The sequence below is a fragment of the Nematolebias whitei genome, chromosome 1 (genome assembly GCF_014905685.2).
Source record: "Nematolebias whitei isolate Nwh7 chromosome 1, NemWhi1, whole genome shotgun sequence".
Classification (NCBI taxonomy): domain Eukaryota; kingdom Metazoa; phylum Chordata; class Actinopteri; order Cyprinodontiformes; family Rivulidae; genus Nematolebias; species Nematolebias whitei.
This window is the reverse complement of record NC_056498.1, coordinates 35,615,925-35,628,379: the sequence shown is the minus strand read 5'-3', so window position 1 is coordinate 35,628,379 and position 12,455 is coordinate 35,615,925. Positions and strand designations below refer to the sequence as shown.

At 41.0% G+C, this 12,455-nt stretch overlaps 1 protein-coding gene across 1 annotated transcript; it reads right to left on the bottom strand.

The window, feature by feature from the left end:
• Positions 1-1,685: 1,685 nt before the first annotated feature.
• badb (BCL2 associated agonist of cell death b) lies at positions 1,686-9,410 on the bottom strand. The gene is made up of 4 exons (XM_037684010.1): positions 9,244-9,410; positions 5,964-6,107; positions 3,080-3,300; positions 1,686-2,837 (listed from the first exon to the last, which is right to left on the bottom strand). Exons 1-4 carry the CDS (start codon positions 9,293-9,295, stop codon positions 2,700-2,702), a joined length of 555 nt encoding a protein of 184 aa, XP_037539938.1. The 5' UTR covers positions 9,296-9,410; the 3' UTR covers positions 1,686-2,699.
• Between the last annotated feature and the right edge of the window lie 3,045 nt (positions 9,411-12,455).

The following is a 12,455-nucleotide window of genomic DNA, read 5'->3' as shown; positions in this document are numbered from 1 at the left end:
TAATGCTTGGATTAGTTAGCATGTTGATCTAGTTAGAATTACACTTTTTGCTAGCTGTACCTAATGCTTGAATTAGTTAGCTTGTTGATTTAATTATAACTAGACTGTATGTTAGTTGTAGCTAACACTTTGATTAGTTAGCTTGATGATCCAATTGGAATTAGACTGTATGCTAGCTAACTTTTAGATTAGCTTGCTAGCTCATCAGTCTGTTCAGAAATTACCTAAATTTTAGCCGTAGCTAACACTAACGAATATGTTAAATTGTCAGTCTGGTCAGAATTAGACTGTATACTTGCTGTAGCTAATGCTTGGATTATTTGTTAGTTTGTTAATCTGGTCAAAATTAAATGGTTTTTAAAACGAGGTTGTTCAAAGAACCATCTACAGCAGGTAGGACAATTGTTTATCTTTCTACTGATCTTTTAAAATGTCTGAATTGTTCATTTACATCTTGTCATATATTTTTTAGAAGTTTCCTGATATTTAAATGTAAATTGTGCATTTGCTTGTAATTATCCATTTACATATATAAATCTCAAATTTTAAATAAATTTACTTCCATAGGTTCAATGTTTACTTTTTTCGCTGAATGCATTAAAGACAAAAACAAAACAGTTTAAACATCACTCTTAAAATCATTTATTTAAGACAGCATATATCAGTTTTCACAGCTGTAAAGAAAATATATTTACAAAAGTCATAAAAAAACCTGAAACGATAATAAAAAAAAAAATTCCCTTCACACATCTCCAGATTCAAGTAATACTAAGGATGGCTGCCGGTGCCCAGGCAGGATTTTACTCCGTGATGCGTTCACTGACTCGACGTTTCTTTCTCAGCGACGACGATAAACACACATCCTTAAATATTGTGCTTTTCTTAAACGGGACGGGGAGCAGTGAAGATTAAGGCGGTGATTGGACAAACGGGATGAGGCTGACTATTTGGTGTCAAGTCACAGGTTACAAAATGTTCAAGGCAGATTTTTTAAACAATTTTACTCTTAACTTTCAATTCCAGAAAGGAAAGGTTTTACACCAAGACATGAAAGTTTACCATATTTTTCGGACTATAAAACACAGGATTATAAGGCGCATTAGCCGCAACTAAAACATTTTGACAGATTTTTGAGCACCATGCATCACTTAACATTGGTTCGAGGTGAGTAAGCACAGCCAGAATTAATACATAAGGTGCACCGGATTATAAGGCTCACGGTTGATTTGAGAAAATTAAAGGATTTTTAGTGCCTTATAGTCCAAAAAATACGGTAATTTTCTCCAGATTCAAGTAATTCTCCGCCAGCTGATTCCATCCTATTATAGCTTTATTAAAATGTTGAAATATTAAAAAATACCCAACTGGTTTATTTTATTTTTGAGGTGGCAACGTTCAGATTGTCTGGAGTTCTCCAAATAAAATCCACATTAAAACAACAAAAATACCCGAACCAGAGCAATTAGATTAAAACAATACAAATGTGTATTTTATTTTGAAGCCCGATAACTTCGCAGCTCAACCCTAAAAAGTTGAGGAAGACGACGAGACCAAGGCAGAAAAAAAAAGTTTTTAAAAGCCACAAGTTACAAAACACCCTTTTTTTTGTTTGTTTCCTTCGAGCTGTATGAAAACGCTGATCTTATATAATAATTTCCAAAAGGCGTAAAGCTGCAGCTACAGCTCAAACAGTAAAAATTCGATTTAAATCTAATGTAGACAAAAGTTTAATTTTTTTAATATATATATAAAAATTGACTTTTCGGAACAAACTCCGTAGATTGTATCTAAAAGTCATCGAACCTGCGTTTAAATCAGACGGGACAAAATTCATCCCTTACAGCAGTTAGTTAATTCATCTCCACCGACTTCTTCAAATACGTTTAATCCCGACAGCCACAGCCTATTGCTAGGTTAGCCGAACTTCTCGGTAACCTCGTGAATAAAATTCTGCGTAAATCACCTTATTTATAGCCCCGCCCAGTCCCTGGTATTTCATATTTACAAGATATTTACACATAAAAATTCATTTTATTTTTGCTCGTCCAAGGCTTTGAAAAAAGACTGACTTGTGCTTTTTCTGTTTCATGTCTATAATCTGACCCTGAAGTTTAATCTAAAATAGTTTGTGCGCCGTCGCAGATTGTCCGACTACAAGATTGTTCTTTTGATGAACTCGATCTAATAAAGCAGTTCTGATAGTCTCGTACAGCTTAAAGTAGGAAAGGCAAACGTTGAGGAACGGGAAGTGGAGTACTTTATAACAAAAAACCTTCATTAGTGGATTATTTTTGACGCTGGATTACAGTGGATTAAAAAAAAAAAATGGAAATATGGTGGTAAAACGTAATTATCACCTAAATGGAAAGCAGGACAAAGTTTTAAATCGTTGCTCCGTGAAGTACGGTGCACCGTTTAAAAACAAAATAACGTTTCCTGTTCATTAATGCACTAGTTTTTTTGTTAGTTTTTTTTAGGGGTAATCTCATGTAATTTAATTCTGTTTGCCCTAACACAAAGGACAGCTCAACACTTTTCAATCACAACACAAACAGAAAAAAAAAAAAAAGAATACGGATGACTTAAACAGAAGTCTCTTCAGGTGGGACCCACTGGTCCCGCTCAGCCAGCGTTCAGTCGTTTCCTCGTTCTTCATCCGTAAAAAATCTCCAGCGGCTCCCGTTTCCCCGCCCCAGCGTTCATTCGGTGCGGTGCGTTGGTTTTTCGTGGTGGCCGTTCTCTCCGTCCGACTCCTGGTGACTAAAGAGGTAGTTCCACCAGCTTCTGGTGTGGGGGATCGGTTTGGTCGACCCCACACTCTTCACCTTCCTCATCTCCTGCGAGAGAAACGGACGCAGAGCGGTTGAGAGTGGGAAGATTTTTACGCCTCTCTCGGATCAAACGGCTACGATTCGCTCCGTTCTACTCCGCCCGTCACGTCAGAGCCTCGAAATGAAATGGAGCTGCAGCCGTTTTGATCGAACCTCGTTGTGAATGACTCTCAGCTACTACCACGTTAGATTTTATCACCAGAAACAGACCAATTATCACTTTAATCGTGACGAAAACGCCTCCTCACCCCTTTATCAAGCAGGCTGTCGAACTCGTCGCTCATCCTTCGAAGCCGCTGACCGTACTTCTTGGCAGCCCACAGGGCGGGAGGGGCGGACTTGGATCGTCCCCTGAAGGGGTACCCCTCGGTAGGGGTCCCGGGCTCCTCCTCCCCCCGGGCCAGTAGATCCTCCTCTTTGTAGACAGTGGAAAGGTGGGACTCCGAGTTCAGCCGGATTCGACCGTTCGCTACAACAGAGAAGAAACCGGAGAGAAAACCTGATAAGAAAGTAACCCAAAATGTTTAAGGTATTTGTATCAAAGAATTACTAAACAGAATAACTCGACAAGGAAATGTGACGGCGAAAACTTTGAAAATTACGATCACGTGAGGTCTAATATTTATTAGAATGCCAGAACTTTAGATCAGCTTGTGCTGAGAAACAACAGAGTTCTTCAACCCTTGTAAAAACCATTAAGAAGTCTCGTGGCACTGAGGTCCCCCAACATCCGTGAGCACTAAAATACGTGCTACCACCACGCCGAATTATCTGCTCAACTGAGCTCGAGACATTTTTGTGTCGGCTAAGTTTAATTAGCTGCGGTGGCCATCGTGAACAAGATGGAGTCCAAATCCAAATCAGTTGTAAATACATATCCAATGATTACTAACTGAAAGTTTCATTAAAACTGACCAGTGGTTCACGAGATATTTTACTAACAATGTTGATTCTTGTAGCTCAGCGTTTCCCCTACCATTATACAAGTGGGGTGCCCTGCTCTGTCAACAGAACCAAGCGCCCCACCTACCGAACTCCACCCCCAATCGACAACTGTCAGTATTGATGTAGCATGGGGAACAATACAAACGTGCTAGCAAAAACACTACCGGCGTACTGCTCTGCTAGCCCACAATTACCGGCAGCAATGTAGCACTAAACACAGATGTGACCCCCCCCCCCCCCCCGGATAAAAACCAGCAGCAGCGTAGCGCTAAGCTAGTGGGCGGGCAACACAGATGTAGCTCCATACCATCCCCCATTGTCGATAAAAACCGGAAGCAACATAGCGCTAAGCTAGCGGGCGGGCAACACAAACGTGACTCTGTCTGGTCTTCACCCCCCCCATTTACAAAAATAAAATATGACAAGCGCCAAGGGAACTGATCTAGGGGAAACGGCAGCGTTTGAAAAACAGATCTGTTATCAGTTGGTGTTTAGAGTACGTGTTGAAGAAGACTATCAGCTATTAACTTACTAAATTTCAGCTAAGTATCTGTACAATCAGCTGAGTTACAGCTGATGTGTTTGCTCAATTGTGGCGGCCATCTTGAAAGAAAGTTGTAGACGTACTCTGCTCTTTTAGCTTTGGTGGCCGTCAATAATAACAACTGCATTTACAAAGTAAGGCTGTTTGAAGATTAGCAACATACTTTATCGTAGATGCCTGATGGTGGTTTTAGAGTCCGACCGATATATTGGTAGGTGCCGATACAGGTGCTTGGGGACATATCGGTATCTGTGACAATTGTCCCACTATGCCCAGATATAATCTGGGAACAAACTGTGTCCTTACTGGCAAAAGGCACAATTGTACAATGTATCCAGCAGAGGGCGCATGTGGACTACTTTCAAGTCATGGCCATTCACTTTAAGTTTCACTTTCAGCACAGTCGAAGCAGCGAACAATACTGCGTAGCACATCTTGCTGAACAGAGCATAGCAAGTTTATTGTAACTGATCTGTAAAATTTAAAAAAAATCAACAATACATTCTCTTCAATCCTCAACCCGCTTGTCATTAGCTACGTGCCTCTCAAGTTAGCAAGCTAACGTTTAGATAACCTAGCATAGGCTATTGCCTTGTACAACTTTATCCAGAACAATAAATCTAACGTAGCTGTGAAATATATATCAGTGTTGGTAACGTTATCTTTGTCATACTCAATGAAATGCGTTGTTTGTCTGAAATATTTACTCCTCTGCAAAGAAAAATAAAACACTGCTGTGGTCAGTACTAATTGGGCTTTCAACATACGTGACTGGTTTAAACAATTAACTGGGAAGGGAATTTCTTTATTTAATTTATAGAAAATATGAATGCACATTAGGAAGACTGTTTCAAGACTTAAAACAGGTTTAAAAGTAGCTGCTTACTTAGATTATTGGGGGTGGACAAAGCTCAATGATTTTCAGCCAATATATCAGTTATCTGCATTTGCCTTTCCCACCCAACATCGGTATCGTCGATAGCCAAAATTTCCATATTGGTCGGGCTCTAATCTTAGATGTCAAAAATCAAAAGAAAGTTTACAAGACAGTGGTGAGACCAGCTATGTTGTACGGCCTGGAGACAGAGACCTGGACAAAAAGGAGAAAGAACTGGAAGCAGCAGAAATGAAGATGTTCAGGTTCTCCTTGGGAGTGACCAAGATGTAAAAGATAAGGAATGAGCTCATCAGAGGTACAGCACAGGTCGAACAACTGGGAGGTAACGTTGGAGAGGCCAGACTGAGATGGTTCGGACATGTCCAGAGGAGGGACAGTGGGTATACTGGTAGAAGGATGCTAGAAATATCAGGAAAAAGGCAAAGAGGGGATAAACGGATGCAATTAGAAAGAACATGGAGGTAGTTTGAGTGAGGACAGAGTGAGATGGAGGAGGATGACTCGCTGATTCCCTGAAGAGGGAACAGCAGAAAGAACAACAGGCCTAATTCACGGCAATCATTTTGACTTGAAGAAGTAGAGAAAGCACAAGTGTAGCACTGATGACTGCAGAACTTCTGCAGCTCTGTTAAAATGTCCCCACGCAGAACTTCCACCAAACAGAAGGCGGTAAACCTGTGCCTTCCCTACATGAGAAATGGACCCGTTTCTTTCCCTTTGTTTGTTTGTTTGTTTGTTTACCTACTTGACAGTCTGAGCTCGGGTATGTTGAGGTGACGACGAACGTTCTCCTGTCCCTCTGACGGCCGCTTGTTTTCTGCTTCCTCTACCTCCTCCGAAGGCTCCGAATCGCTGTCTGAAATGGTGAAGTTCGCAGCCATCGTAACATCTGGAGAGACGTACAGAAACGGACTGAAAAGTAAGCCTCAAACACACGGTCGCTGTGCACAAGCTACACGTCGGAGCGTTAAAATCCTTTAAGACGACGACTCCGTTCACGAGAGATTTACCGCTAAAACATAACTGAAGTCTGTAGAAGTTTGGATGCGTGCCGTCTGCATTGTGGAGAGATTTCAGGTAAAACCATGACTCCTATAGCTGTGAGAGACGTACTGTGTGAAAACGTTTTGATGAACATTCAGCTTAATGAGTTGTGGGAGAAAAAAGGGTTTGTTTGCCAAGAAAAGCTTAAAATTTTAGACAATTTAAAAGTTAGTGTGACATCATCAACTGTCAGTCGTGCATCATGAAGCAAAAATAATTAAAACTCATGTTAAAAACCGTACAACGTATCAAAATGCCAGTTCATACATTTAAAGTATAACTTTCTGTAACCCGTTTAAACTTTAAATAAGATTTCCACTGTGAACTATTTCTGACCTGCGGCGCTTCGAACAGGGCTAGACTGTTCCACCACGATCCCACTGATCGTTATTTTATTACAAACTTTCGTCTGAAGCGGGGACGTGCAACATTTTTCTCCCAGAGGAACAAATCAAGATATTTAAAACATAAAAAACTGGAAATATATATATTTTTAAGACCGATGATCTATAATCCAGGCTTTTTCTTGTAGCATAGTTAGCATGCTTGATAAAAATATGTCTTTAAGACTATTGTAACATATTTGTTAGCTTAATTATGCAAAAACTAAATAGTGTTATAACTTTGCTTTTTGTGTCGTACACTACTTCAAATAAAAAGTTTTAGTTTATCTCAATCTAAAGGTGTTTGATGCATTTCCTCTAGATGTTTACACATATTTTATAGGGACGCACGATATTATCGGCATTGTATCGTATCGGCCGATATTAGCGTTAAAGTTCAATATCGAACACCGACCGTTCCATCAAAAATAACTCACAGATATAAAAGACGCCGTTGCTATGACAACCCAGTGACAAGGATGCCTGCAGCTGCGATGACGTCACGCGCGCCTACCTGATCCGATCGCGGCGGAGAGGAAGAAGTAAAAATGGCGGCGGTGTGGAAAGTTTTTTTTTTTTCCTTCAGGATCTCGGATTCTGAAGATTCATGGACTACGATGAGCCTCGCTACATCGTCCCCAGTTGGAGATATTTTTCCCGAAGTAACCTTATCCGAGTGACAAGCCGTCATTTCTGACGTCATTGAGAAGCTAATGGCCGATAGCGCTTGGGTGAGTTTTACCACAGACGTCAAGTGTTAGCCCCGTTAGCACGATTAGTCTTACGGCACAATGGATAGACAAAAACTTTGAACTTCAAAAGTCTGTCCTTCATGCACAGGAGTGCAGACGATCCCACACTGCAGCTATAGGAACCTGGAACAAACCTCCACAAGTGAGACAGCATCACAGGTGACTAATGCTAATAACATTTAACACTTTTCATGTTGTATAAGTTAAAGTGCTGTGCATATATGGCTGTTATTGAACGTCACCAGCTCTTACAGCTGTTGCACAATTTTTGTAGCAAATAAGCCTAAATAAGAGAGAGGGCTATGTTCTGACAAAACGTATATAAAGTATCGATAATGGTTATCGGCCAAATACGTTTTAACATATCGGCTAAAAATCCAATATTGTGCATTCCTAATATTTTACTATCGTTAATAAAATGCATGTTTTCAGCAACTTATTTAAAAGTTTTCTTTCCAGTTAAAAACACTTCGGGCCAGATGGACAAAGCCCCTTATCCACAGGGCCTTTTGGGGCTCCTATGTAACTAGTTCGGACCGTTTGCGTGGTTTATCCACAATGTCTTCAGCGGTGGAACCCACCCCATTTTTGGGACCTACTTCTCTGAGGTCCCAGGTCTGGTTCTTGTTGGGTCTAGATGTGACATCAGCGCACTGTAGGTCACTGATTGGTCAGGGGGCGTATTCATTGGTTGAGGGCGGAGATCAAGGAGGTCATCCATTTTGGTTGTGTGTTGTTTTCCGGCTCTTCTTCTTCTAATACACGTTAGCGGTGCTTAGAAAAGAGCTTAATGTAGCACTAGCGCCACCAGCTGGTAAGGTGCGTTGATATTAATAATCTGCCCACTAGAGGTGAACAATCCGCCCACTAAAAGGGAACTATGGGCACTGAAAAAGAGAGGTCCCGCCAGAACCGGACACAACAGGGTCCAACAAGAACTGGCCCTGAACACTATTCCTAATGGGGCTGCACATTTTAGTGTAAAACAAAGTTTGTTTTCTCAGTCATCCAGGTATATATGTTGTTATATACCTGGATGACTGAGAAAACAAACTTTGTGTTTTTGAAACCATTAGTGAAAAGGCCAGACTTCAGGGGTATCTGAGGCAGGCTTGAAACACAAGAGTCAGGGTGGCTTCTGGGTAATACCAGATGGCTAGGCCTCAGACTGACGAAGCCTCTTGGATGAGGGGCGAAACGCTTCTTTTTAACAAAAAAACAAAGTCCAGATGACATGATTCAACCTTTTTTGTTGATTTTAGTGTAACATTTCATATTTTTTTTAACACAAAGCCGTGCAACGAGAAACAGTACACACATTTTAAACATGACAATTACGGATTTGGCAGCTTTAATAATTGACAGAGCAGTTGGGCAATTATTTTACTGCCCTTAATAGAACAAAATGTGCCAAGACAGTTAGATTTTAATGTCGCAGTGGTAGATTTCTAGTCGTACAGATTTAATTCGTGTGTTTATTATATAAACCAAGAAGTTTATTTAATTCTGGCACTTTCAGACTTCCATACCTGAAGTCATTAACGTTGCTCAGTGATGAAACCACCTGTGTTAAACCGATCCAGCCTATCAGGTTCGCTCAGCCGGTCCAAAGGTAGCGCTCAAAACGACATAACCCACTTTCTTTATACAGGCGGTTTCATATTTGACGTTTTTAAGCATGCTGTCGGTGAAAACGAGCCGACGAACCGCGTCCTCCGGTCGGTGCCCACTCGGTTCCTGTCTCCTGTTTTGTTGTTGTTGTCGGAGGACAAAAGAAACTTGGCGGAAGCGGTCAACCTTGGCTAACTGCGGCTTCAAAACGCTCCTAAATGTGGGTTTTTCTTACCCGAAGTCTCTACAACACCAGGCCGAAAAGTTCGACTGTGAGTTCGACTCATGCGGCCGCAGCTGCTGTCGTCGTTGTCCTCGTCTCGTCTTTTTTTTTTTAACTTAAAACACTTCGGCTCCGGGCTCACCCAATCGCCGTGCGTCGCTCCTGCTCCGCGACGCGCTGACGTCACTGTTGCGAGCTGGGACTTGTTTGTGTCTCCGGCTTACCGTACACTTCGGAATAGATGCGCAACGATATTATAATGGAAAAAAAAATGTTTTTTTAATTTATTGGGGTGAAATTGAGACGTTAAATAAAAATAGCTAAACTATATGAAAAAATAAAAAAAATGCTATGCTTAAATGAACATAAAAAGGAACGGCGCACCAATATGATGTCATGTTATTTGGTTTTACCACTTTGCTGCTGTGAGACTTGCCTAGTAACAGTGTTAAACTGCTCTATCATGAAAAAGAGTGGGGAAAAAATATAAAAAGAATTATGTCTTGTCATTTCTGACAAATAATTACACTAATTGCCATGGAAAACTAGACTAATAGCTGTAATTTGCTGCTGTGTACAGCCATGCATTTAAGTCATTTTTCTCTAATAATACTAATGATGATTGATGCGTCATAACTAAACAGAAGGCCCTGATTGCCATTGCACTGTATGGAAAAGCAGAACAAACTGAGCTTGTTCTATTGGGAACATAACAACCATTTTTTCTTTAAGATGCAGCTACTGTGTGAAGCAAAAGATCCCAAAGTTGGAACTGGGTCAGGAAACGCCCAGTATGGAGTCTTAAGATCATCATCATCATGACCCACAATGCCCAAAAGGCCCTCCACACCTGTCTTTTCTGGGCCAGCATCTGAAGGGTTCCCCAGGTGGGGTTTAGGGTCTTCATCTTCACTTCTACCATTCGTCACCAGGTGTTCTTCGGTCTGCGTTTCTTGCACTTCAATTCAAAAATACTTTATTAATCCGAAAGGGAAATTAATTGTTGTTGTAACTTGTTATCCTCATTTCATTAAGAGATGTTATAGATGCTGATGTCTGTAGGCAGGAAGGATCTCTTGTAAAGGTCCATCCCACAGTGGATCCTAAGAAACTGGCTGCAGATGCCGTCCAATCCGTCCACCCAGACTCGGCTGGCCTCTCGGTTCCCCCAGGCTGTAGGACCGCTTGAATGCATGCTGGGCAGAACTCCTCCCAGAGCGATGACCACTCCTCCCAGCAGCCTGCCGAGCTCCTCGTTACTGTGGACAGCCAACTGTAGGTGCTGAGGGACGATCCTGTCCTTCCGCTGTCATGAGCCGTGTTTCCTGCTAGTTCCAGGATCTCAGTGGTCAGGCACTCCAACACAGCTGGTATGTAGATGAGAATGCATCCACAGAACATCCTTTTCAACTCATTTGAGAGTTGGGGTTGTAGTTGAGGTATTATTTGAATTTTTGAGATGTTAATCAGCTGCTGTTGGTTGTAGAAAACTACCTTGTTGCCATGGTTACGCATCATAACAAATGTCCAAAACTAAAAAAGTTTCAGTAAAAATCCTTCCAGCTGCACAGCATCTGATACCAGAGGAAACAATCATCCAAAAAATGTGATTTACATCCAGAAAAAAGAGGAATTAAAGTTTCCAAAAGCAAAATCTCAGAATGAAAGTAACAGAGCTGCTCCAACATGCAGCCACCTTGAGCGGCGCAATTCTAGAACTTGTCTTCTGGTGTTCAGTGTTCACCAAGTTCTTGCCTAAGCACATGCCCAATCCACCTCCATCTTCTCCTGGAGAGCCTGTTAAGGGTCACTGGCCGTCGTCCTCCAACACTCTGGGTCATATCACATCGTAGACCGTACACAGCTCCGGTACAGCTTCACCTGTACTACTGGGACCTCCAAACACAAAGTTATGTCACGATAATTAGCACAGGTTCATTAGTAGGTAAGAGAGAGAGAAGATACAACTTTGTAGGTTTCTGAAGACTTTGCTCTTATTCTGTAGTTTCCATCAGTGAAAAGTCACGTCAAGCTTTATGGTTTCTGCTTTTGTCGAATTAGCACGTTGGTGGCGCATCAGTGTCGTGCTATAAAGAATCAGTCGATCCACCGATGATGCGTCCCTGAGATGGGCGAGAAACTGAGACAGGGTTACAGAGTTGAACCTGCATGCCTACAGTGAAGTTGACACCAACTTACTGACGCTGCCCCGGCTCCTCCGTTTCGGCAGGGTGAGTTACACAAAGGAAGCAGCGCTGACGTAACACTTTTACATTTTGTAAGAAGGAATTTTCCACTTCTCTAACATGAAACTAAAGGTTCACGTTAAAGATTTTTGCTTTCTGAAACCACTTGCATGAACAGCTCCATCTTTTTATTCTTGCAGTGACATCATGACGGTAAGTACTGGCTGACTTGGCGAGTTAAAAATGAAACACTTGCAGGTCGTAAATGTGTCCAAACATTATAATGGCAGTATACACATTCTTAATTAGGAACCGAGATTCTCTTTTCAGCCCCAAGGTCTCATAGCCATTTGACCATTCTTGGTCGTGGTCCATAACTCCAGTCTTTAGTCTTTTTATTTTGACTGTTTACATTCAAAAGAGAATTTATCATCAGCTCTCTTTTAAAACCTAACTCTTAACCAACAACAATTTTCACATATTGGCCTTGCTGTTATTTCTCTTTTCTACTCAAAGTTGTTGTTTGTGACATGTGAAAACTGCTAATTACTTAAAAAAACTCTATATATATTATTACATTTTTCACCTAAGGGCGTTGTCATTATTTGACCAGTGCAATGCATTCTGGGAGGATGATGTACATGGGTTGTAGTGGAGACTACAACGCAAAGAGTCGAGGCTAAAAAGTTATAATGAGACAATAAAGTTGTATTTTGTATTAGTCCTTATGCACAATATGAGTCGAAACAATCAGATATGAGCAAATTGTGATGTGTAATTTATTAGATCTGAAACTAACGCTTTTAGCTTTAGAGCTAACATTGTATATATTAGCGCTGGAGCTAACATCGTATCATATATTAGCCCTGCAGCTAACACCATATATATTAGCTCTGGAGCTAATGTTATATCATATAGGCTATATTAGCTCTGAAGCTAATGTTATATCATAGGCTATATTAGCTCTGGAGCTAATGTTATATCATAGGCTATATTAGCTCTGAAGCTAACGTCATATATATATATCTATATCTATAT

What these genes read in the sequence shown, in the direction of transcription:
- badb (XM_037684010.1), bottom strand. Translation starts at nt 9,295, where the DNA reads ATGAGTCGAACTCACAGTCGAACTTTTCGGCCTGGTGTTGTAGAGACT. An exon ending in TGGTGTTGTAGAGACTTCGG is followed by an intron (nt 6,108 to 9,243) that starts GTAAGAAAAACC and finishes ACGTCTCTCCAG; the next exon opens with ATGTTACGATGGCTGCGAAC. An exon ending in ACCCGAGCTCAGACTGTCAA is followed by an intron (nt 3,301 to 5,963) that starts GTAGGTAAACAA and finishes TCTCTGTTGTAG; the next exon opens with CGAACGGTCGAATCCGGCTG.